We start from the raw sequence: 22,182 nt of genomic DNA, 5'->3' as shown, positions 1-22,182 counted from the left end.
TACCTGGGGGCCCAGAGGCTTTGTGCTTGGCTTGCTTCCTGACATCATGAAGGGGGAAGCAGGGGGTAGAATTTGATGCCGCAAGGGGTAGACAGGTGCCGTCCATGGTTTTCAGACTTCTAGAAATGGGACAGCCTTTGGTTAGGGGGATTCTGTTTAGGGTTAGGGTGTGTACTTACTCCCCTGTTTCAGCCGGCCCTCTTTGTGGGACCCCCTGAGCTGCTGTCCAGGACGGTGGTCACCTGTGGCTCTTGCGCACCAGAGAGCTGGCCTGTCTGAGCTGAGATGTGCTGTAAGTAAAATGCACATCAGGTATTGAGACTTGGTATGAAAAAAGAAAGAAAATATCTTGTTCATCTTTTTTACATGTCAAAATGATAATATTTTAAGTATATTAGGTTAAGTAAAATATTAAAATTGGTTTCAGTTGTTTTTTACTTTTTAAGATGTGGCAGCTAGAAAACTTTTTGTACGTGGCTCACATTTTATTCCTGTTGGACAGCACTGCCCTACCTAGTGCACAGTTAAGAAACTTCTATTCAGTCTCATCCCTTCGATTTATAGATGAGGTGCTGAGCCTGGAGAGGCGCCGAACTAGGAGCTGGCTGAGCTGAGTGCAAGGTGGAGCTCCTGTCTCCCGGGCTGGGCACTGTGCACGGGTCAGGCCCTTCTTCCCACCTGGTAGCTACAGCGTCCCAGTCCTTGCTTACAGCCAGCCGAGGCGAGCGTCAGGGAATCAGCGATGCTACCATGGACTTCCCAAAGAGCTCCTTCTGCACACGGCAGTGTGTTTATATTCTCTGTGTTATGGGGGGTGTCAAATAGAGCAGGGAAAGGTCAGGCCTCACATTTCCCGAGATGAAGTCAGCGGCTGCGCTTTGCACCAGAACTGCAGGTTACCGTCTTGTGCTCTGTGCTTGCCCTCTCTGTCCCCTGCACTGCCTCCCCGTATCGTGGCCGCTGTGGTGTCCACACACAGAGGAGGACGATGCGTAGGTTTAGGCGGTGATGCTTTGCCTGGACGAGGTCCCCTTCAGCGAGGGAGAGCGGGGGCTTCCTGGCCTTGGGCACCGAGTCCCTCCTTCCCCTCCTGTAGAATGTGGATGTGGGTCTCGCAGGCGAGGATGGAGTGACCTTGTGTCCTGCTGGCAGATGCCCACTGCAGAGTAGGTGCTCAGCGTGTTTCTGGAGTTTACCTGAGATCAAACACTGACTTGCCATTTGTTGGTAAGTTGGAGGAGAAAATGTCACCGAACGGAGAGAAACAGGCCCAGCCCAGCCCTGAGAGTGGGAAGCACAGAGGGGCCTAAGTTCCACCTGCTCTGGTGCGCTGTGGGGTCTGCACTAGTTTTCATTTCCTCGCCAGACGTGTGTGTGTGTGGCTAAGGAAAGGGCACACCGCACCTATGATCTGTACTCAGTCCTCGCAGTGGCCCCGAGGTCAGCATGCCAGCGCTCCCCTTTCCTGCCTTGGAGCTGGGGTGGTGAGGCGGACCAGCCCCGGCAGCTGCGAGGGGCAGTGCTGTGCCGCATACCAGGCCCTCTCCAAAGCCGGGCCAGAGCGGCCACCTGGTGACCTTCCCTTGCCGCACGGGGCCGCACCGCACACGGCCCCCACACTCCCGAGCCACCGCAGCCTGTGGCGTGGGCAGGGACTGGCCTCTGCTACACAAGGCACCAGTGACATTTTTTTGGTCACTGACTTCTTGGCTTTGAGGTTGCAGACCCACCAGAGAATGCCGGCCTGTTTTTGCCGTTTGAAATCTATGCTCAATTTGGTGGGAGTAACAAGACTGTCTTGGGACAGCATGCCAGCCCATACTGCCAGGGCAGTAATGTTACCAAGTCTTTATTGAGACGCCCCCATGTGCCCGGCATGGCTCTAGGCACCGGGAATCCAGCAGTAGATCGAACTGCCCTCCCGGTGGGACCATTCTGGTCTCGGCGTGCCGGAGACACTCAGCCAGCTTTTGAACTTATGTGACACGGTGACGCCAGTGACCTCAGATTAAATACACTCTCCCGTCATCCCTGCCGGTCCACTGTTGCTTTCACTCGTCTACAGTGCTCTTTTTAAAACAATGATTTGGTGCAGACACAGAGCCCAGCTCTGTCCCGCAGCTCTTGGTAGGAGTGTCCAGCTTGAAATGAGACCGTAGTTCGCAGCTCACAAGGAAACGTCTAGGTGGACGCCGAGGTTTGGGTGGCGCACCGATCACGTCCATAGGCCCCATGGCAGATTTGGCCACTGCAGGCCCCACGGCTCCCCATAACACGAGGTGTGGGCGTATTTCACTAGAACGTTCACATGTGCCCCACGCCTCGAAAGCCCACGGGAGATTCTTGGACATGCAGTGTTGTAGCTGTCAAAGTTATTTTTGTTCTTGTGTGTTTCTAATTTTTGCTTGTTCCTCTCTTCTTTCCTTTTCCTTTTTTTTTTTCTATCATACCGCCCTGTGAGTATGTTGTTGGGTCTGAAAAGGTAGGCTGTGAACACACCGCATTGTAGTAGCTAGATCTCCCTGTGTGCTGCCTTCACCGCTTGAAAAACCAAAAACTTACTGCTGCCTGGATCCATATATTACCCCAATCATCTTTCCTTTTTTTAATTTAAAAAATATTTTGCTTTCTTAAGCACATAACCCATTGGTGTTTGATATCTGTTCAAATATTTGCTTTGGGGAACTTGTTTTGTCTTACTTAGTATTTGGTGGCAAATGAGCCCTTATTAATCTCTTCTGTTTGGAGGATGGGGGATGCTTGTTGATTTCGCCAGCTGCACAGGGACTTTTCCCGGGGCATTTTAACCTGGAAAGTCCAAGACTGCAGCTCCTTGCTTGATCCTGGCTTTGGAATGAACATAGAGGCACGTGTTTCTTGGCTGTCGCTGTGTGATGTGCATGACAGAGCTTGTAGCCCAGCGGCCGCCGGCGAGGGTGCCCGGCTCGGGAGCGTGCTGGCCGCAGAGGGACGCTGTCGGAGGACGCGGTCACCAGAGGCCTTTCGCTTTCACCTGGAGCATGCCGTTTTCTTTACTTCACCTTAGCAGCTGTCCTTCATAAAAGGGCAGAGGCTGTTCTGCCATCTATCTTTTGCCCCATCTATGAGGGTGCCTTTTCTAGGTATTAGGAAAACATGGCCTTCTAAAGAGCTAGTTCATTTGGAGCTTGTGGACACAAGGACCTCATAGGTGAGCGTAGTTTTCTTTCTGCTTTAGCCAGGAAGCATGCCGAGCCAGATGTGTGGTTTACCTTAGCAATCGTGCACCTGCCTTTCCTTTTCACCATGGTGGGTGAGAGATAGCTGTTTCTGTCTTTGTTGAGGCTCATGCCCGTCACTGATGGGCACGTCGTTAGTTTGCAGCAGTGAAGCTCCAACATTTAACCAAGGTCGGGCCTAGAGGGAGAACCTTTGGCCGACCTAGCTCCTTGTATTTCTGCCTGGCCCAGCTCACCCATGGGAAAAGGTCTGGCCACCACCACCATGCTGGCCGGGAGGCCTTGTTTCTTCCTTACTGCTCTGGTCCACATGAACACTTTCTTCCTTCACTTACTTTGTCTCAAGTGAGATAGGCTGGACCTTCTGAAAGATTCCCTCACATTCTAGGGTGGGGGAACAAAGCAGAAATAAGTGTAGCAAGTAGAAGACATTGCAACTTCCCGCCTACAGACATACAGGGCAGGGATGCTGTGATGGCTGGGCTGTGCCCCGCACCACAGGGCCTTTCCTGTTGCTCCCCAGGCCCCGGGGAGCTGTGTGAGAATAGCTTTGCCTGGGTTCCTCCTTTCTCACCTGCTCACCTCTGGGAGGTATGTCTCTTAACCGGGAGCTCTTCTAGATCTCAGACCCTTCAAAGTGCGGATGACAGGAGAACCATGAGCCCCTTTTTCTGGGCCGTTCTCTTGGCCTTACCTGTGAGACTCACATACCTTCTCTGAGCATCCGGTGCCAGGAGAGACCTCCTGCTCTTTAGAGGGCCGTGACTCAGCCCGCACTTGCTGTGAGCCTGCTGTGTCCTGCACTGGGTCCTGTGGCACGACCCTGACTATGGTGTGGGGGCAGGGGTGAGGAAAAGAGGACATCAAGTAAGAGACTCAGGGTTTTGACTTGAGCAAGTGGGCATGTGGCGAGGCTGTCTGATGGGGAGGACTGGGAGGTTCCTGCTGGGGGTCGAATTCCAGAGTTAAATATTGAACATGTATTGTAGACGCCTATTTGACATTCAAGTGACAGTTTCAAAGAGGCAAATGGATTTATGAGCCTGGAGTGCAGGGAAGGAGCAGACTGGAGAACCACGCTGGGAGTTGTCAGTATGTGGCTTGTATTTAGAACCAAGCATGTGGGTGAGCACCTCCAGTGAGGTGTAGACTGGGGCGGGAGGAGGGGCCAGAGCTGTGACCAGTGGGTGGAGGAATGCCCAGTCGCATGGAGGTTTTGTATGTCATTCTGAGGAGGCTGGGATTTTAGGAGCTGCTGCCATTTATCTTGAAAGTGCTGGTGGGCAGGGCAGCTACTGAAGGAGTCTGAAGGGAATGGTGTATGGGACCTGCGTCCTGGGAAGACGGCTCCTGCAGCAGGAGGGTGGAGGTGAGCCTCCTCAGGGGCCAGAGGCACCTGGGGTGGGGCGCAGAGCCCTGCCGGTCCTTGAGGGAGGGCTCAGAGGCCTGAGGAGTGGGGCGTCCCAGCTTCCCGGTCTGTTCTTCCTGTGGAACAGAGGGTACCTCAGGTAGGGATCTGCTGGGAGAGGTGATGGGGGGTTGGGAGCAGAAGCTGACTTATAGAAGGATCGATGGATGGTTCTGGAATAGTCTTTCCCCCAAGTAAGACTTTAAAAAACGCTCTTGAGTACATTGGTAGTTACTTTGGAGGAAGCAGTTCTTTTTTTTTTTAAAGATTTTATTTATTTATTTGAGACAGAGAGAATGAGAGAGAGAGAGCACATGAGAGGGGGGAGGGTCAGAGGGAGAAGCAGGCTCCCTGCCAAGCAGGGAGCCCGATGCGGGACTCGATCCCGGGACTCCAGGATCATGACCTGAGCCGAAGGCAGTCGCTTAACCGACTGAGCCACCCAGGCGCCCCTGGAAGCAGTTCTTTTTTGATCCTTCCCAGTGTGAAGTGCTATACGGGCGGATCCAGAGATGAATAAGACAGTGCGTCGCAGGGCTTCCACCACCGGGGGAATAAGGCCCGGGTAAGGGGGGAGGGCGGGAGAGGGGTAAGGTGCCAACTATCCGCGCTTCCTACGTGTGTCACTCCACACAGCGGCGGTATTTGTAGACAGGTTGACAGCTGTGTTACTGGAGGAGGGAAGTGTGTGTGTGGATGCTGAAGTCTTCTCTCGGTCGGAACAGAGAGCACGCCAGGGAAGTGAGCCAGGCACTGGCCAGCTTTGGGAGGAGGTGGGGAGGCCTGGCAGCGCCGTTGCGTGCACAGACAGGAGCCCAGGCGTGCATCCCTGAGCTTCTGTTCAGTTGACATCGTTCTCCTGTGATTCTGCATCAGGACGGACGCAGAGTCCCTGCACGGTCCCTTGTGTTGCCGTCAGAGTAAGATATATTCACGGTGCTGGAGTGGAACTTCTTTCCCTGTCCAGTCCAGGGGCTGTGACAAGCACGTGAGAATCCTTGGATTTGGGACTTGGGCTGTGCTTTGCTCTTTGTTCCTCCCTTCCCTCTTCTCATCTCTTTCTCCTCTTCCCAAATGCTCTCAGAGAGGCCATGGTCTTAATAGAGGGGGTGGACAAAAACTCAGGTAGAAACAGTGCTGTCGTGTTTGGGGGGCAGCCCCGCCGAGGGCTAAGGGACATGGTGAGGGGGATTTCCAGGACATAGAGCAGTCTGCCTTGAGTTCTGAAGACAGAATGAGAGTCAGCCAGGGGAAGGGGCCAGGAGGGTGGCTCAGGGGGCAGGAGCAGCCTGGGCAGCTAGGAGGATGTGGGGTGGGGGCGTGAGGCGAGTGCCCCGGGCAGTGCGGTCCATGTCCCAGGCTTCAGGGGAGAGGCTGGGATCCTGGAGAGGACCCTGGAGAGGACCTGTCCTGTAGGGCTTTGAAGGAACTTGGTTTTTATTAAAACTGACAACAGAGGGAGGCAGTGAAGGGTGTCAGCGGGGAGTGCCCTTTTGTAGAGGTGTTTGTGGTTTTGATCTGCAGAAAGAGGGGGTTGGGGTGGGCAGGAGCAGCTCAGTCCCTTTGAGACCCATCCATTCATTTGTTTATTCACAACAAACCTGTTTTTGAGTGTCCAGGGGAGAGGGATGGATGCACCGTAGTAAGCAAAGTGTACTTGCCTTTTTGGAGCTTACAAATGTCAGAAGCTGATTCAGCATAGAATGTTCTAGGAACGCAGCAGGGGCATCTAATCCAAAGTGCAGAGGCAGGAGACAGGGAAGGCTTTTTTGATAAACTGACAGTTGAAATGAGCCCTAAGGAGAGTGTGAAGCAGTTAGGCAGGAGGTCACTGGGGGCCCTGGTAAGCAGTAAGGTGAGGCTGTAGAGTGCAGGGCAGTGGGGCAGTGGGAGGAGGGGAGGCGGGGGCAGCGGGAGGAGGGCTAGAACTGTGCTGGGGAACGGTTTGAAGCAGGGGGAGTGACCTAATCAGATTTACGGTCTGGGAAGCCCCTCCTGGCTGGGGCGGGGGTGGGGGTGGGGGAGGAGTGTGTGTGTGTGTGTGTGTGTGTGTCAGGGACATGGTGGAGGGGCCATACAGAGTGGAGGTACCCAGTGGGGGAGGGCAGGGCAGCATATAGGTGTGGTGTTTTCTTATGGGGAGGGCTTGTTAGTGGGGGCCATACTCACACTGCCTTGGGCTGGGCAGGAGACTGGTGCTTCCTCTTCTCTCTCTCCCCTGCCTTCTGCGATGATCTTAGTTCAGCCAGTACTGGGAACAGAGACGCCGAATTCCAGGTGGCCAGAGCGTTTCTAGGGTTCGTCAGAGTTAGATCCGGAATGACTTAACTTCGTATTGAGGTCTGTCAATAGTATTCACTTAGCTAGAAACTTCACGTGTTTTGGATTTCCATGGGGGTTTTATTCTTGATGTGATTGCTTTCTCAGTGAAAGAAAATTTAATACAGCTGCTATTTTTCTTGAAAAAAAATTTTAAGAAATTTAATATTTAAAAGAATAGGAATATTTAAAAATGGTAAAGGAAGATTTTGGTATAGTTTCTTTGATAGAAGCCTTTGCATTCTTTAACAGCGTATCCTTGCCAACATTTAAGGAGCTGTTGGTGATGCCCCAGGCCCACCCCCCGAAGGCATTACTGGGGCCGGCTCTGAAGGAGCGGGGTAAAGGTCTTGTTTGCGAAAGCCAAGTGGCTGGCTTTTGATATGTAGCACGGCTCTCTTTATATGATAATAATAGGTTTGAAGTTAAGAAAGTGGAAGATAATTGATTTTTTTTTTTTAAAGATTTTATTTATTTGAGAGAGAGAGAATGAGAGAGAGCACATGAGAGTGGGGAGGGTCAGAGGGAGAAGCAGACTCCCCGTGGAGCAGGGAGCCCGATGCGGGACTCGATCCCGGGACTCCAGGATCATGACCTGAGCTGAAGGCAGTCGCTTAACCAACTGAGCCACCCAGGCGCCCGATAATTGATTTTTAAAAAAAGCTGAAACATCAACTTTCTTGTGCTGATGTTGTGGAAAATTTGCGAAGGAGAATCCTGCTCTGGTATTGTCTGGGTGAAATGCGCGGTGTAAGTCACACGTCCCTGTTACCTCTAGAAGATAACTTGGCAGGTGTTTGTGAAGTCAGACCATTCCAGCTCCCACACTGGCCGTGGTGGTTGCTGTCTTTCATTATGGAGCCTAAAGTTGCCTTCTGAGCATTTTTTTGTAGTGGGGGAGTCAAATAGTGCTTTCGGGGCAGAAGTCGTGCACTAGCAATGATGTGTCCACGCATTGTATTTTGTAGACATTACAAGAAGCGGTGCCAAGGGCGCATGCGCAAGCATGTGGGGGATTTATGTCTCCAGGCGGGGATGCTGCAGGACTCCTTGGTACATTACCACATGTCTGTGGAACTTCTCCGCTCGGTGAATGACTTCCTGTGGCTTGGAGGTAAGATCATCTCATGCAGATATCAGATATGTGATTTGAAAGAAGAGAAAACATAAAAATTGCTTCTCAAAATAAAGGGTGCGGGAAGAGAAGCAGTCGGCTGTCTGGATGTTGTGGGGGATCGTCTGGGGTAACTGTCCCGCCTTGTCTGCTGCCGCGACCCCCATCCCCCTGCCCCCCGCCCGCACTGAGGTCCTCCTGGCACCTGCATGCACTTTCCTTGACAGTGTGCTGCCTTTCCTTGTTCCTCTGGGTTTTGGGGTTTGTGTTTAAACACATCTTGCCCTCTGCTTAGAATGCCATTCCCCACCTTAGTTACCTCTCGCACTCATTCTTCAAAACCTCATCTCTGTACGTTAGCTGACGACGGATTGACTACATATGGTATATCCATTCAGCGGAGTGTTAATAAGACACAAAAATGTTGGACATTAGAAAAAAAAAAGAGGTGGGGGTTGGAATGGGGTAACTGGGTGATGGTCAATTAAAAAAAAAAGAGGTAAAGCTGTGGAAGGTGACAGCACAGGGAGTGTAGTCAGGAGGAGCAGGATACAGTTGGTGACAGATGGCGACTCCACCTGTCGTGGTGAGCACTGATTAACGTACGGACAGCCGAATCAGGACGTTGTACGCCCGACACGAATATCCCATTGTCTGTGTGCTGTACTTCAGTAAATGAAAGACATAGAGCTGAATGAAGTCTGGGTGCCCCTCCAGCATGGGCGAACCTTGATAGCACCACGTTAAGTCCAAGGAGCCGGACACAAAGGGCCGCCTCTTTTTTTTTTTTTTAAATAAAGATTTTATTTATTTATTTGACAGAGAGACACAGCGAGAGAGGGAACACAAGCAGGGGGAGTGGGAGAGGGAGAAGCAGGCTTCCCGTGGAGCAGGGAGCCCGATGTGGGGCTCGATCCCAGGACCCTGGGACCTGAGCCGAAGGCAGACGCTTAACGACTGAGCCACCCAGGTGCCCCAATCAATTGCATTTCCTTTTTTTCTTTTTTTAAGATTTCATTTATTAGAGAGAGAGGGAGCACAAGCAGGGGAGGGAAGAGTAGAGGGAGAAACAGACTCTCCACTGAGCCAGGAGCCCGATGCAGGGCTCGATCTCAGGACCCTGGGATCATGACCTGAGCCGATGGCAGATGCTTAACGACTGAGCCACCCAGGCACCCCAAAGGGCCGCCTCTTATCTGGATTGTCCCAAAAAGGCAGGGGACTGATGGCCAGTTGCCAGGGGCTGGGCAGAGGGGCATGTGAGTGCTGGTGGCTGTGGGGCTTCCTTCTGGGGTGATGAAAACATTCTGGAATTAGATGGTGGTGAAGGTTGCACACTTGTGAATTGGATACTGCTCCGTGGGTGAGTGGTAATGCTCTGTGAGTTACCTTTCAATTTGAAACACTAACAAACGAATTAAAAATCTACTTCAAAGGAGAACCTTCTCTCACCCCTCTAGGCAGTGGGAGCCTGTGGTGTCTTGTACTGAGCCCTGCCTGTTATGGGGCTTGCCCTTTGTGCTGGAATTGTGTGTTTATGTGTGTTTTCCCTTGGGGGACCATCTCCTGGGGGTGGACTGGGAGGCACGGTCTGTGTGTGTCCATAATCAGCTTATTGTACGTGTCCCGTAAATGCTTGTTAAATAAACATCGTGTGAGTGAGGAGTGAAAAAGGGTTCTTTCCTGGAAAGGTGAGTCGGGGGGGCCTGTCAGCTACTTATGAATACAAGTCAGAATGAAGTAATGAAGTCAGTTCTTTATTTTATTTTATTTTAAAGATTTTATTTATTTATTTGACAGAGAGAGACAGCAAGAGAGGGAACACAAGCAGGGGGAGTGGGAGAGGGAGAAGCAGACTTCCTGCTGAGCAGGGAGCCCGATGTGGGTTCCATCCCAGGACCCTGGGATCATGACCTGAGCCGAAGGCAGACGCTTAATGACTGAGCCACCCAGATGTCCCTGCAGTCAGTTCTTTAATAGAAGTTTAGCAACGTGCTGTAGAACACAGTAAATACAAGAAATTCTTAAAATTGACTTCCGTTTCAGAATTTGGTTTCTTAAAGAGGCTAGAGATTGACTGATTGGTGGAATATATCCGTACCCCACTGAGCTATAACATTAGGGCCCCTGCAGCGGGTACTTATCCAGGAAGAATGGCCCCCACGCCCGTGGGGGGCCCACAGAGTGATAAGGTGGGTCGGCAGGGTTCCTGAGGAGGGGGGTGTGCTGTGGACTGCTTTCTCCTGCAGCCTCTCATCAGCCACGGGCTCCGCGACCTGTGGCTTTGTAACAGATCGGAACAGAAGCAGACAGGAGGGTCCAGCTCCCTCGTATCACGCCGGACATGAAAGACATTTGTAAAAGTGTAAAACAGTGCTGCTCTGCCAGCATATATTTTTGTTTTGGAAAATAGTGTTCATAAAAATGTAACACGTAATGGGCTTATTATGATTTTAAAAGGAATGAGCACATGTTTAAATCTTTCCTTAGCTTTATTTTCAAAGAGGGTAAGTATCTGTAGATGTACCCGGCACAAACTGGATCACAGAAGGTCTTTGTGATCCTCAATGAGTTTTCACAGTGTGGAGGGGCACTCAGACCACCACGTTTGAGGACCGCGAACACTGTGGCACGACGTGTCTGGCCCGTGGCATGGCTAGAGACTCAGGCTGTAACTGCCCACATAGAAGAACAAAACGTGGCTGCCTTTGAGGACACAGGCTTACCGGTGTTTGCTCTGAGGGTGCCCGATGCATTTAGGGTGTGTGATGGGACGAGGCGGTGTGGTCCTGCTTTGCGGGTCTTGTTTTTGAATATTTTCAATCCAGGGCATTTTCTGCTGCCCAGCTCTGTAGCGTCAGAATCGGGTGCAGAGCCTGCCTCCCGGTAAGCCCTAAACTTTTGGTTAAAGGGACAAGGAGGCTGGTCCATGTCACGTGTGTACCCAGCCTCTCAGTGAGGCCTTGCATTTCCTGAGAGTGTTTGGTGTTGCCAGCTTGGGCCTGTGCCCGGGAAACGTGATGGGTGGCATGTTCCTGTTTGTAACCAAGCCAGTGATCTGTAGGTTCAATCTTCGTTTTGGGGAAAAATGGGCACTTCCACATAATCGAACTGTTTAAATCATTCTCAGCCACTGCAGTTTGAGCTCATGATGGGCCACTAACTTTATACTGATGGTGCTTTTTTTTTTTTCCCCCCCCACACCCAGCTGCCCTTGAAGGGTTATGTTCGGCTTCTGTCATCTATCACTATCCTGGTGGAACTGGGGGTAAGACTGGAGCTCGAAGGTTCCAGAGTAGCTCACTTCCTGCCGAAGCAGCCAACAGACATCGACCAGGTAAGCTCTGCACTTTCCTCCTGCCTGGACTCAGTTACAGTCTGTAAGCAAGGTGGGGGTGGTTGTCACTTATATGTTTCCCTCTGGGTTACACCTCACAGATGTTTAGATAAAATATAAAATCTCTTGAGTCCGAAATCTTGCATGAGACATTTTCTTCTGACTTTATTGAATATTGATCTTATGGAATCTTACTATTAATGGGTTACAATGATTGGTTGATTTCTGGAACACTTGAATGAAGTTTCTTGGTAGACTGACCTCAAAATTCTGTGTCTGGATCTTTTTCTTAATTTTTGTATATTTAGGGAAGCTGGCCCCAGATGTTGACTTTAACAGCTAATTCAGGGCCTGGACTCTATTTCTGGTTTGATGAAGTTCTCTTAGTAAGTTAAGTTTGAATTGCTTATGTTTGTCAGCACCAATGAAGAGTAAAAAATCTTTGGAGGAGCAGACTCACAAGTGCTTGTCAAATGAACTTGACCCTTCTGACCCTTAATGAATGAACTATGGCCTCAGTCATGAAGATAAGAACAAAGAACAGAGGTCAAGGCTTTACACACAATTGCTAGGTGTGTTTTGATCGATGAGATGTTTAGACACCTTTTCCTCCAAAGAGAAAGCCCACGGTAGTTAACGTGTATTGGATAGGGAAGTGGCCTGAATGTGTGGTTTCCTGAATTATACCTTTTCCCATGACCAACAGAGAGTGCAGATGGCCTTTAGGAGCAGGTTTACTGTGGCTGCGCAGCTGGAACCGGGTGCACCTTTTGTAGGACTGCTCAGGTGGATCTGTAATGGTTCTGGAAGATATTTCATCCTTCTTCAGCACAGCGCTCCTCATGATTTCCGTGGCCCTCAGTTACGTGAGGGGAAGGTACAGCAGGCCGAGGAGAGATGTGGAGTCTGAGGCTGGGCGGGCCTCCCTCTCCTGTGCTTGGACCCTGACTGGCCTCCTCCTGGCTGCGGTCCTGCCGGCCCTGCTGTGGGGCTCCACGTCCTTCCCCAACCCGAGAGGACCGGCTCCCGTGCTCTCTCTGGGAGCCTTTTGTTGGAGGTGGTTGTTTCCCCTGTTTGAAGAGTTCTAGTGTGTTGAGATTGTTCTACTGATGTGATTAGTGAGACTCTAGACACTTTTTAGAGAAATGTTTCATTTTCCCCGTTGGCTGAACGTAGGCAAAGAAAAGGTTTCAGCTGTTTTTGAAAAACTGCTTTGACTGCAGTAGAGGAATGTCTCTCTTCAGCTTCGCAGAGTGTAAAAAGCTCAGGCTCCTCTACTTTTGGAGGCAGCCGATGGGAAGGCGGTGCTGCAAAGCCCAGGCGAGGGCCGACAGCATGCCAGGCCCGCTTTACTGCCCTTCCCGCAGACAGGAGTCTAGGCCCGTCACTGTGCTCCGTCTCGTGTGTTGTTTTATCTTGGTGATGACTTCAGGATTGTCTGTCTGTGGCCCCCTCGTCCTACAGCGGGGTGGGGGGTGGCTGTATGGCATCTGCTCTCTGGGGTGAAGACCAGACAAGCCGATGACCTAACGTTCTCCCTTGAGTTCCTTTCTCAGCAGCTGAAATGCAGGTGTCATTTACTGTTAGTGTGACCTGGAATGTTTCATCTCTTGGTGCCTCAGTTTGTCTATCTCTAAGATGAGGAAGATAGTGACAGTGCTTCCCTCATAGGGTTCCTGTGAAGGTGTGTGAGATGCACACGTAGGGGACCTGGACCTGCCCTACGTGGTCCTGGATAACCGTTAGCGGCCATGTCAGCCAGAGTGTTAATGTGGAGTGTTAGGTCTTTTTAAGACTTAGTGATAGGAATTCATAAGTGCGGTTAGAAGACCCTTGACAGCTCGGACTCCAGCTATGTGGTTTTCCAGCAGATGTCCTCGCATTGAGTTATCATAGTTTCAAAAGAATTCTGTAGTCCCCTCCTCTTTTGCTTTAATTCCCCTTTTGTTTTATTTTTTAAACTTTCCTAGTATTCAAAAGTTAGAGGCCACAAAATCTTTTTTTCTTGGAGACTTGCATATGAACCTGTAAGTCTATATAATAAATAGACAAAACTTGGTTTATTAAAAAAATCACTAGGACATTCTGCAATTAACCTGAAAAGAAATGCTTATTGACTTGTAGATGTTTCTTCTTTGTGGTTACTTCTACTCTTTGGTCTGTCTTAGTTTATTAATCATCACCATCATCATCATTATCAAAATAGCTATGAATTATTCGGGAGCTACCTGGCCAGGGGCTGTGCTCAGTGCTCCCCTTGCGTCCTGCCTCCCGGCAGGCGTGGAAATCCATGTATCCGTGTCCCCTCTGTGTGGGTGAGGGATCGAGGCTGAAAGACATGTGTCCCTGGCCCCCTGTCGTGCAGCTGGTGGGGGCTGACTCAGGGCGGGGGCCCAGGCTGCTTTGACCGTGCGGCACGTGCTCTGTTGCTCTGCTATCCAGCCTCCCACTGGCTGGTTTCCCGAGCATCGGTGAGTTCATCAGTGCCAGACTTCCGCGGTCTCAGCCTGACGCGGCCTTAAAAGAAGAGACGTCAGTGAGACTATGGGACAGAGGGGCAGAGACTGAAATCGGACACTTCCGCAGTTGATTTAGTCTCTGCCAACAATGTAAAAAGTTAATATTTTAACTCCATAAGCACTAAAAATAAAACATTTTAAAAATGATGACAGTGCAAAAGAGAAGTGGGCTTTGAAAATCCAGCCGTTGCCAATGACTTAGTGCTTGTTTTTCTCTGGTGATGCTTATTGGGAGAAAAAGTTATACAGACTGAACTGGTTTTATGTAGTCGTGAGTACGGAAGAAAAGAGTAAGTTAGTAAATGTTGAGAGAAAGTAACAATCTAGACTCTTTTTTCTGATGATGAATATGTAGGTTTTATGGGACTTGGGCCTTGTCAGCCTTGCTTTTTATGGCCCAAGTATATTTCCTCACTTGTGGAATTTGAATAATGTTACTTAATTTGTGTGATTATGAGAATTAGCTACCTTTTATACAAAGCACCTAAGAGGTGCTCAGTAAACATTTACTGTCACAAATAGCATAGATTATTTAGCAGGATCAACTTTGAATACTGAAGAGGGTGGTTTGTTTCTGATGCATGTTCAATAGTATATGCGTATGATAATACGAGTATGATTTAAAGTGCTATGGATACAGTGACATTTTTTATTTTATTTTAAAGATTTTATTTATTTATTTAATTGACAGAGAGAGAGAGAGTGAGAAAGGGAACACAAGCAGGGGGGTGTGAGAGGGAGAAGCAGGCTTCCCGCCGAGCAGAGAGCCCGATGCGGGGCTCGATCCCAGGACCCCGGGATCATGACCTGAGCCAAAGGCAGTCGCTTAACCAACTGAGCCATCCAGGCGCCCCTCCGGTGACATTTTTTAGCGCAATATGAAGTTTTGATGAAATTAGTGTTGTTCTAGTAAGATGGGGAACAGCTAAATTGCCTTAAGCTGGAGAACTTGATGATTTTTTGTACAGAATGTATGTTTTTACAACTCAGAATTCATATTGCCATGTAATCATTCACTAAAACCTTTAAATTACTAGGAATTTGACCATAGCCAATATGTTTAGAAAAATTGATATTGAGCTGTTTTCAGGGAATAAGCTTATCTCTTTTGTGAGTGAAGAAAATTTTGATTTTTTTCTGTATTCTTAAAAGGTTAAAAAATTGAAAATGTTGATTTGACATCATTTTTTTAAAAATAGAGGGAATAAAAGGGGGGAACTCATGCTGTTTTACTGTGTAAATAAACGTTTTTGTATTTCAACACAGTTGTATGATTTATAGTTACCAGCTCTTTGGGAAGTATTTTGCAAGACACTTAGACTACCTACTGTTGGAAAAACACAAATGTGACTTTTATGCATCCAGGGCTAGTATAGCTCTGCTGGGTTTTGGTATAGTGCAAGATGCGAGGACTAGGAGTAGGCTTTGCTACTGAGTGCTGGAAGGACAGACTCCCTGGGTCTCAGTCTCCCTGAGAACGGGGGCTGAACCAGATGCCCAAGACCCCTTCCCGTTAAGGTTGGTTTCCATGAGCCTATGTCTTGTTTAAGGTTCCAGATTAAGTGCTGAATACCACTCCCTTTCCTACAGCAGAATTTCATATTGCTAGCTCAGCTTTTAGTAAGGTCTCTGAGCATCCTATTTTTAAAAATTTACTGATCTTTTCTTAGCATGCAGGCAATTTTTGTTGCACCTTTCCCAGCAACTTGGAGAGCCTTTCCGTGGCCCTAGGCGGTGCCCTTGTGCCTTTGAAAAGTCTTAATTTTCCTGTTTGTGAAAGACTTAACCGTTTGATTTTTTTGCTTAATGCTTCAGAATAGTACAGTGTCCGTTATGTCTGGGCGTTCCAGTGAGATCTTATTTTTATTCTGTCATCTCTGTGACAATTTCAGGTGTGCTGTGTGAACAATGGTGAAACTGGACTCTTCTTCCGATATTAGAGACCAGTCAGCCGTGCTTTCGTAAAAGAGGTGGAAACCGACTCTGGAGTGCCTTGACGCTGAAGAACTCCTGAGTTCCCCGAGGGTTCATCGGGGCGGGGGGTGGGGGGGGATTTGGTTGCAGGGACCAAGCCTCGTGTTTTGATTGGGTAGGAGTGCGCACGCTGCCACTTGGCCTTGTGAACCTGAGTCCATACTTTCTGAGTTTTTTTCTCATTTGAAAAACAAGGATGCTAATGTCTGCTTTGGAGAATTGTGAGGATCACAGAGAAATCATGTAAAGTGTTTAGCACAGTGGTTATCTCATAAAAGAGCTCGTGAACTTCGGCTGTTATTCCGCATGAAGCCATCATCTTAAGGGTTTAAAATATGAAATGATGATTTTGGGAAGAAAGATGCAGTTAAGAAACGAGTGAACTATTTGAGGAGGGTCAGCAGTTCCTGTGCTCGGACTTCTGCAGCAGCACCAGAGATAGGGCCTTTATGTGGTCACTCTGAACCTATGTGAAGTCACAGAACTTTTTGTTAATTAGTGTCTGTTGGGCCTTAAGGGGGCCCAATCATTGCACTCCTATTTTCTCCACCAGCCAACTGGGAGACGAGATGAGATGGAAGAGGAGGCAGGTGGAGACAAATGGCACCTTTATTACTGATAAAGCCCCATTCTCCATGAACTTTAGGGATGCAGGAAAATGGGCAGGCTGTACTGTATCCAAAAATGAACAGACTCTCCCGTCCCAGGGGGCTCTGGACCGCAGGGTCCTTCCCATGAGAGGACCTGCCCCTGTCCTCAGGGCGGGAAGCCAAGGACCCTGCAGCGGGCCAGCACCAGGGGAAGAAGAGGGTTTCACATGTGCAGCTCACTTCCCAAACGTCCTGAAGTTGGAAGTCAGGCCATTTGAGTGAGGAGGACGAGCAGGGGCCTGCAGTCCAGGACTGTTGTGGGGAGAGACCTCCTCATGGAAATCAGAGGAGCGGGGAGGAAGGAGCTCCTTCCCTTCACTTTCCACAGGTCATGGGGTGGAGCATAAGGGCGCTGCCCAAGAACTTGTAAATGGGAAAACGAGGACGTACGAAAGATGATTAGAAGGGAGGTTTGTGAAATCACCTTAACAGTTACCATTTTTTGAGCACTTAAAATGTGCTACACATGATTCTCAGTGCTTTACATAAACCAATGTAATCCCTTCATCCTCACAGCAACCCAGCAGAATAGCCTTGATTATTGTGCCCATTGTACACATGTGAAAATTGAGGCATAGACAGGGTGAGCAACCTGACCAGGCTCACGGAGCTAGCAAGTGTCAGAGCAGGGGTCTTGGCTCCCAGAGATTGGCTTTAGGTGTTTGGGGGTGTCAGCCTGTCTGTAGATCTTCAAGGGCATCTATCCATGAGTCAGGGCTCGGTCAGCTTAGAAAGAGTGGCAGAGGGAGTGTTACATGAGTGTTGACCGTGAGAGTCATAATGATCAGCCTTGATTGCTCGTCTAGGCAGCAGATCTGTCCCTGTAACAGAAGGAGAGTCCCAGTTAATCTAGGAAAATACCTTCCTGCTCGGCTTCTGTCCGTGCTCACCACGTCACCTCCTGCCTGTGATTGGGCTGTTGAGAAGAGTGCTGATTGTTGAACTGAGATATTTTGGTCTGATTGATAATTATGTCTTCTATTACATTAATAAGTTCAACCTCCACTTTTTTTTTTACGTGAGTCTCTCAGGAGTTTGGTTAATGTGAAATCAATCCACTAGAGCCTGATGATGCTGATAATCAAATTTCTGAGCATGTCAAGGTGCTTCCGTCCATGGCGACCTGGCTGGAGGACACCCTTTCTCTCAGTGTGTGATTTCTTTGGATAGCACCCGCTGTTCCCCCGCCCCCACCCACATAAGATGAGAGGCCTTCCGAGTAGGCCAGATAACAGACAGCAAAGTACACATGCTCCTCTTCCCAATCAGAAAACTATCAAGTGCCTGGAAATGAGCTAATAAAAGGCTTCTAGGAAGTCCAATTAGATGTTAAAGTCCATTTGGTAAAAAGCTGTCCATTTTTTTTGCAGCTGGGCTTTTCCTTTGCTGTTTGAAAAAACTGTCTGGGCCATGTGGCTTACCGACTCCCATTAGATTAGATGAAGGGAATGTGAAAGGCAAAAGAGGGTTGTTCCAGACGGTCCGTCCACACCAGTGAGAAGTGGTAGTCAGCTGCCTGCATGAGACATGAGACAAAGATTTTTACACGTTGAATAGGAGAACTTTAAAAGCTCTGCAGTTGGAGTGCACTTAGTATGGGGCCCAGTCCATCACTCCATGTGCTGAGAGGTCAAATAATTGATGACTCTGAGCAGAGGCAGAAAAAAGTGCCAGTCGCATCCGCTGTTCCATGGATATGGCACAGTGTAGTATATTTGACCAGGTTTTTGCTGAACAAGAGTTTCTAGGGTTATCTGGAAACCCCCCATTCCCCAAGGGTCCACAGCTGAGTGTCCCCTCAGGACATATCTGTCTGCTCTGTCCCTGGGCATGGCGGTGGGGACAGAGTGATGCTGGGGCATCCCTGGCCTCTCTGACTGCCGGTCTCCTCAGCAGCGTGCGGGCTTAATCATCCCTGTCTTCTTTGCAGGGCAGTTCTGAGAATTACACAGAGTGGCTGTCAGGCGTTCGGCTTGGCGTGTAGTTGGCATTCAATAAAAAGCACCTGTTTGTTTATTATAATTGTGGCTTCTAGATTACAGTGATTTTTGTGTCTGCATTTAAATATAGACATTGCAATACACCAAACAGCTCTTAAATAGGATTGTGGGACCTATTCTTTATATATAAACAATTGAATAACTGCTATTTCAGTAAGAATACATATCATTGGGATATACCTTTTTGAATCTTGCTAACATGTTTAAAAATGATTGTAGCTAGTGATAAACACAACTCTTGGAACCAGTACTTCTTAGGGTGTGTTTTGCCATCATGGGAAATTACCTTCTACAGAGAAGGCTAATTGGATCTCATTGATACTTGGGTAGTTTAGCAGATGATCGAGGCTTTCAAAGCTTCTTGATAATAATGAAGTTAACTGTTTTGCATTGTACCTACTAAAAGTTGGAAATCCTTCGTTTGTGAAGCGTCCAGTAATTCAGTGAGTGTGTGTGAGTGAGTGTGAGTGTGAGATTTCAGGAGGATGGCGCTGAGTGTGAGCGTGAGATTTCAGGAGGATGGCACTGAATGTGAGTGTGAGATTTCAGGAGGATGGTGCTGAGTGTGAGCATGAGATTTCAGGAGGATGGCGCTGAGTTACTTGCAACAACTTTGCCCTCCATTCCAAGCTGTGGGCACATATTTGCACAAACAAATTGTTATTCCTTTGTCAGTTGGCTTATCTGTGGGAATAAGAAATTCTCGTACTTGATTAAGGAGGTTGGGGGAGCATGCGCTTGGAGGGTGGGAGGGCAGGAGGCAAGGCCCTCCACAGTTTGTGCAGGGTATGACTAATGGCAGCTGTTCTATTTTGTCTCCTAAAGCAAAAAGGCACTGAACTTGTGACATACTCTTACTCAGAATTGCTCTCCTGATCAGATAGAAGTGTCTCAGAATTTACAAGGCGATGTGAATCATGAAATGTGATTAGTAGTTGTCTTTAAAAGTAGTTTTGTTTTCCAAATAAAAGACCATAATCTGTTCTTTCTTCCAGGGGCACAAGAAGTTCTCATTGATCCAGGTACATGATCTATGTGCTTAGTTTCTTTTGGTTCTTTTTTTAAGTGCTTGTTTCATGGTGGTGTGAATGAATGGTTAAAATTTCTGGATTGTGATCTTTGGAACATTCTGATTTAAGTAATTTTAAATCAGAACTGTTAAAAGCCTGATTATGGTTTGGTCCTTGTTTGATGGGGCACCCTATTGATTTATGTTGTCTGTTGAAGAGGGGAATTCTTCCTCCAGCATGGTTAAGTGAATGATTTGCAATGATTTAAAATTCTTTGAATGCATTGAGCATGCTTGTCCAGTTAATTTTGAATTTATTCATAGTAATGACTTTGCCCTGATTTTGTGGTTTGTGCCTTCTCAACATGAACTTCAATTCTTGATTGCATTTTGTATATGTATTCTTAACAGAGAAAGAAATTTTGTGTGTTTTACAGAGGTGGGTTTTCCTTTCTTAATTTCTGTTAATTAATATAGCAAAATCTCTTTTATTGCAGTGCCTAATTATTTCATAATGAGCTCTATTATTTTCTGGGTTAATTAGAATCAATGATAAAAGGTAAATAAAAAGAAATGAAACATTTTCTTCTTTTGAAGAATAGAAATCAGATAGTCATGTAAATAAATGCTTTGTGACCAGTGCATTTACGTTAATTTCATTGTGTATCTCCATTCTGAAATGAAATTGCTTCAGGTTTGCAGGTTTTTGTTTTAACATCTGTGTTGAATCCTTCTTTTAGACTGATGTTTCGTGATAGTTTCTTTCTTTCTTTTTTTTAAAATTTAAGAGATTTTTTCCCCTTAGTTTATTGAGATATAATTGACATACAGTGGTGCTGGTTTCCTCTTAGGGTTTATGGAAGGTATAGAGAAAGGAAAACAGATGGCTTTATTTTGTTTTCAGGGGACCTGAGTTGGTGATGAGAAAATAATTTGGGGATGGGCTGAAGAACTGAATGACACCCCCCCACCAGCTGAAAGAGATGAACAATTAAATCAATGTTGGATGCATTGGTATTTGGTCAATAGAAGTTGCTGAACCCAATCTGGCTAGTTATGCCTGATGGAAAGTACTGAATTTTAGTGTGTCGACCACTACTTTCAGGAGAATTAGATGTTTACACCAAGTAGAAGTAGCTTTGAGCTATCAGAAAACCAGTCATTTATTGAGGTAAAAAAAGAATACATCTTTTTTATTTCTGAAACTTTTCAAAATAAGGTTGAATGGAGATGAAACTGAGTTTAATGTACTGGGGGTAGAAGGGGTGGTCTCTGGGCTTTGTTATATGGGAATGTGTGGGGATCCTGCTGTAGAGGTTGAAGCTGGCAGGAAAGAACCCGGAAATCAGCATTGGGTGTTTGAGGGCATCTTCTGCAGCTGTGCCAAATTAGAGAAACATGGCCTTGATCTTTGTTCCCAAGGGAGAGCAAGTAGAACATTGAGGTTCTGCTCTCCCCCCTACCTTCCAGTTCCTGCCACTTGTGCCTTCTGGCCTCTGCTTATGGGGCCTTTGGTGCCAGGGCTGACCACAGCCTCTTCCTCACTTACTAAGGTCTGATCTTTCAGGCCATAGTCTTGAGGGAGTTCAGAGCAAGTCTCCCCAAACTGTGCCTCTTTGGCATGTGGACTCTTTTGAGCTGAAGGCAGTTGAAACTCTGTGGGATCAAGAGAAACTTTTGTCCCTCCCCTAGCTACCTAGAAGAATCTCAATTTGGTATCTTTCCCAGAATAAGAGTTATTACTGGAGATTAATTTTATCTGAATGACCCATCGGTATAGCAGGGCGCATAACTAATTACCAAACATGTGCTTTTCCTTTTATTGCCCTGTAAATTGTGCTCCTCTCTCTTAAAACCCTAGGCCTATCCCGTTCCTTAGCTCAGGATGGCATAGATCCCTCATTTTACCTGTCTTTGTAACTCTCATGTATGTGGGGTTCCCAAATGTATGAAATTAAATTTGATTTTATGGTTAATTTGTCTCATGTCAATTTAATTCTTAGACCAGCCAAAAGAACCGTTGAAAGATAGAGGAAAATTTTTCCTATGCAATAGTTTCTTTTCTGCTGTTTAAACCCTGGCAAATGGGTTGGTAGGGAATCACTTCACAACTCCAAGGAGCAATGTGGTATGATTCTCCCTAGTCTCTAAATCTGAACAGTGAACGTTCTCTTCAAGGTTATAAAATTGTTCAGCTCCCTAGGAAACCCATCCACATGAAGTTATGACAGAATTGCATCACTTCCATTTTATTTTTGAAATTTAAATGGATATACTATTCAAAACGACGTGTTTCAGAATTTTTTTTTCTTGCCCGGTTTTCCTACAACTATTTCGAAGGCCAGAAGGGAAAGAGTTTGACAGTCTTGACAGTCTTTGGATGCTTGCTCTGAAGTTTATTATAAGAACCAAGCTTCTCCTCTAGTCATTTCTAGCTTTAGGCTTCTGAGCCCTTGATCAGCATTTGAAGTAGAATGCTTTGTGGGGTCAGATTGCTTTATTTCTTGTCACTTCTGAATATGTCCTGTCCATTCAGCAGCTGTTTCAAGTGAAATGATTTTTTGGCCGATTTCAGTTAATTCAAATTTGCTTTCCCTTTTTTATGTTGAGGGGATTTTCTTCTGCCTATAATAA

At 47.5% G+C, this 22,182-nt stretch overlaps 1 protein-coding gene across 2 annotated transcripts in view; it reads left to right on the top strand.

The window, feature by feature from the left end:
- Positions 1-22,182, top strand: part of TRAPPC9 (trafficking protein particle complex subunit 9) — a 572,354-nt gene that overhangs the window by 7,080 nt on the left and 543,092 nt on the right. Inside the window, exons 3-6 of one of the 2 annotated variants that reach the window (XM_044914681.1) lie at positions 2,462-2,482; positions 7,914-8,059; positions 11,268-11,396; positions 19,535-19,561. In XM_044914681.1, coding sequence (XP_044770616.1) covers positions 2,462-2,482; positions 7,914-8,059; positions 11,268-11,396; positions 19,535-19,561 — 323 coding nt within the window. The remainder of the gene's footprint in view (positions 1-2,461; positions 2,483-7,913; positions 8,060-11,267; positions 11,397-19,534; positions 19,562-22,182) is intronic. The other variant, XM_021688817.2, reaches the window with a different exon arrangement.

The sequence above is a fragment of the Neomonachus schauinslandi genome, chromosome 4 (assembly GCF_002201575.2).
Source record: "Neomonachus schauinslandi chromosome 4, ASM220157v2, whole genome shotgun sequence".
NCBI lineage: Eukaryota > Metazoa > Chordata > Mammalia > Carnivora > Phocidae > Neomonachus > Neomonachus schauinslandi.
This window is presented reverse-complemented; position numbering and strand designations above follow the sequence as displayed.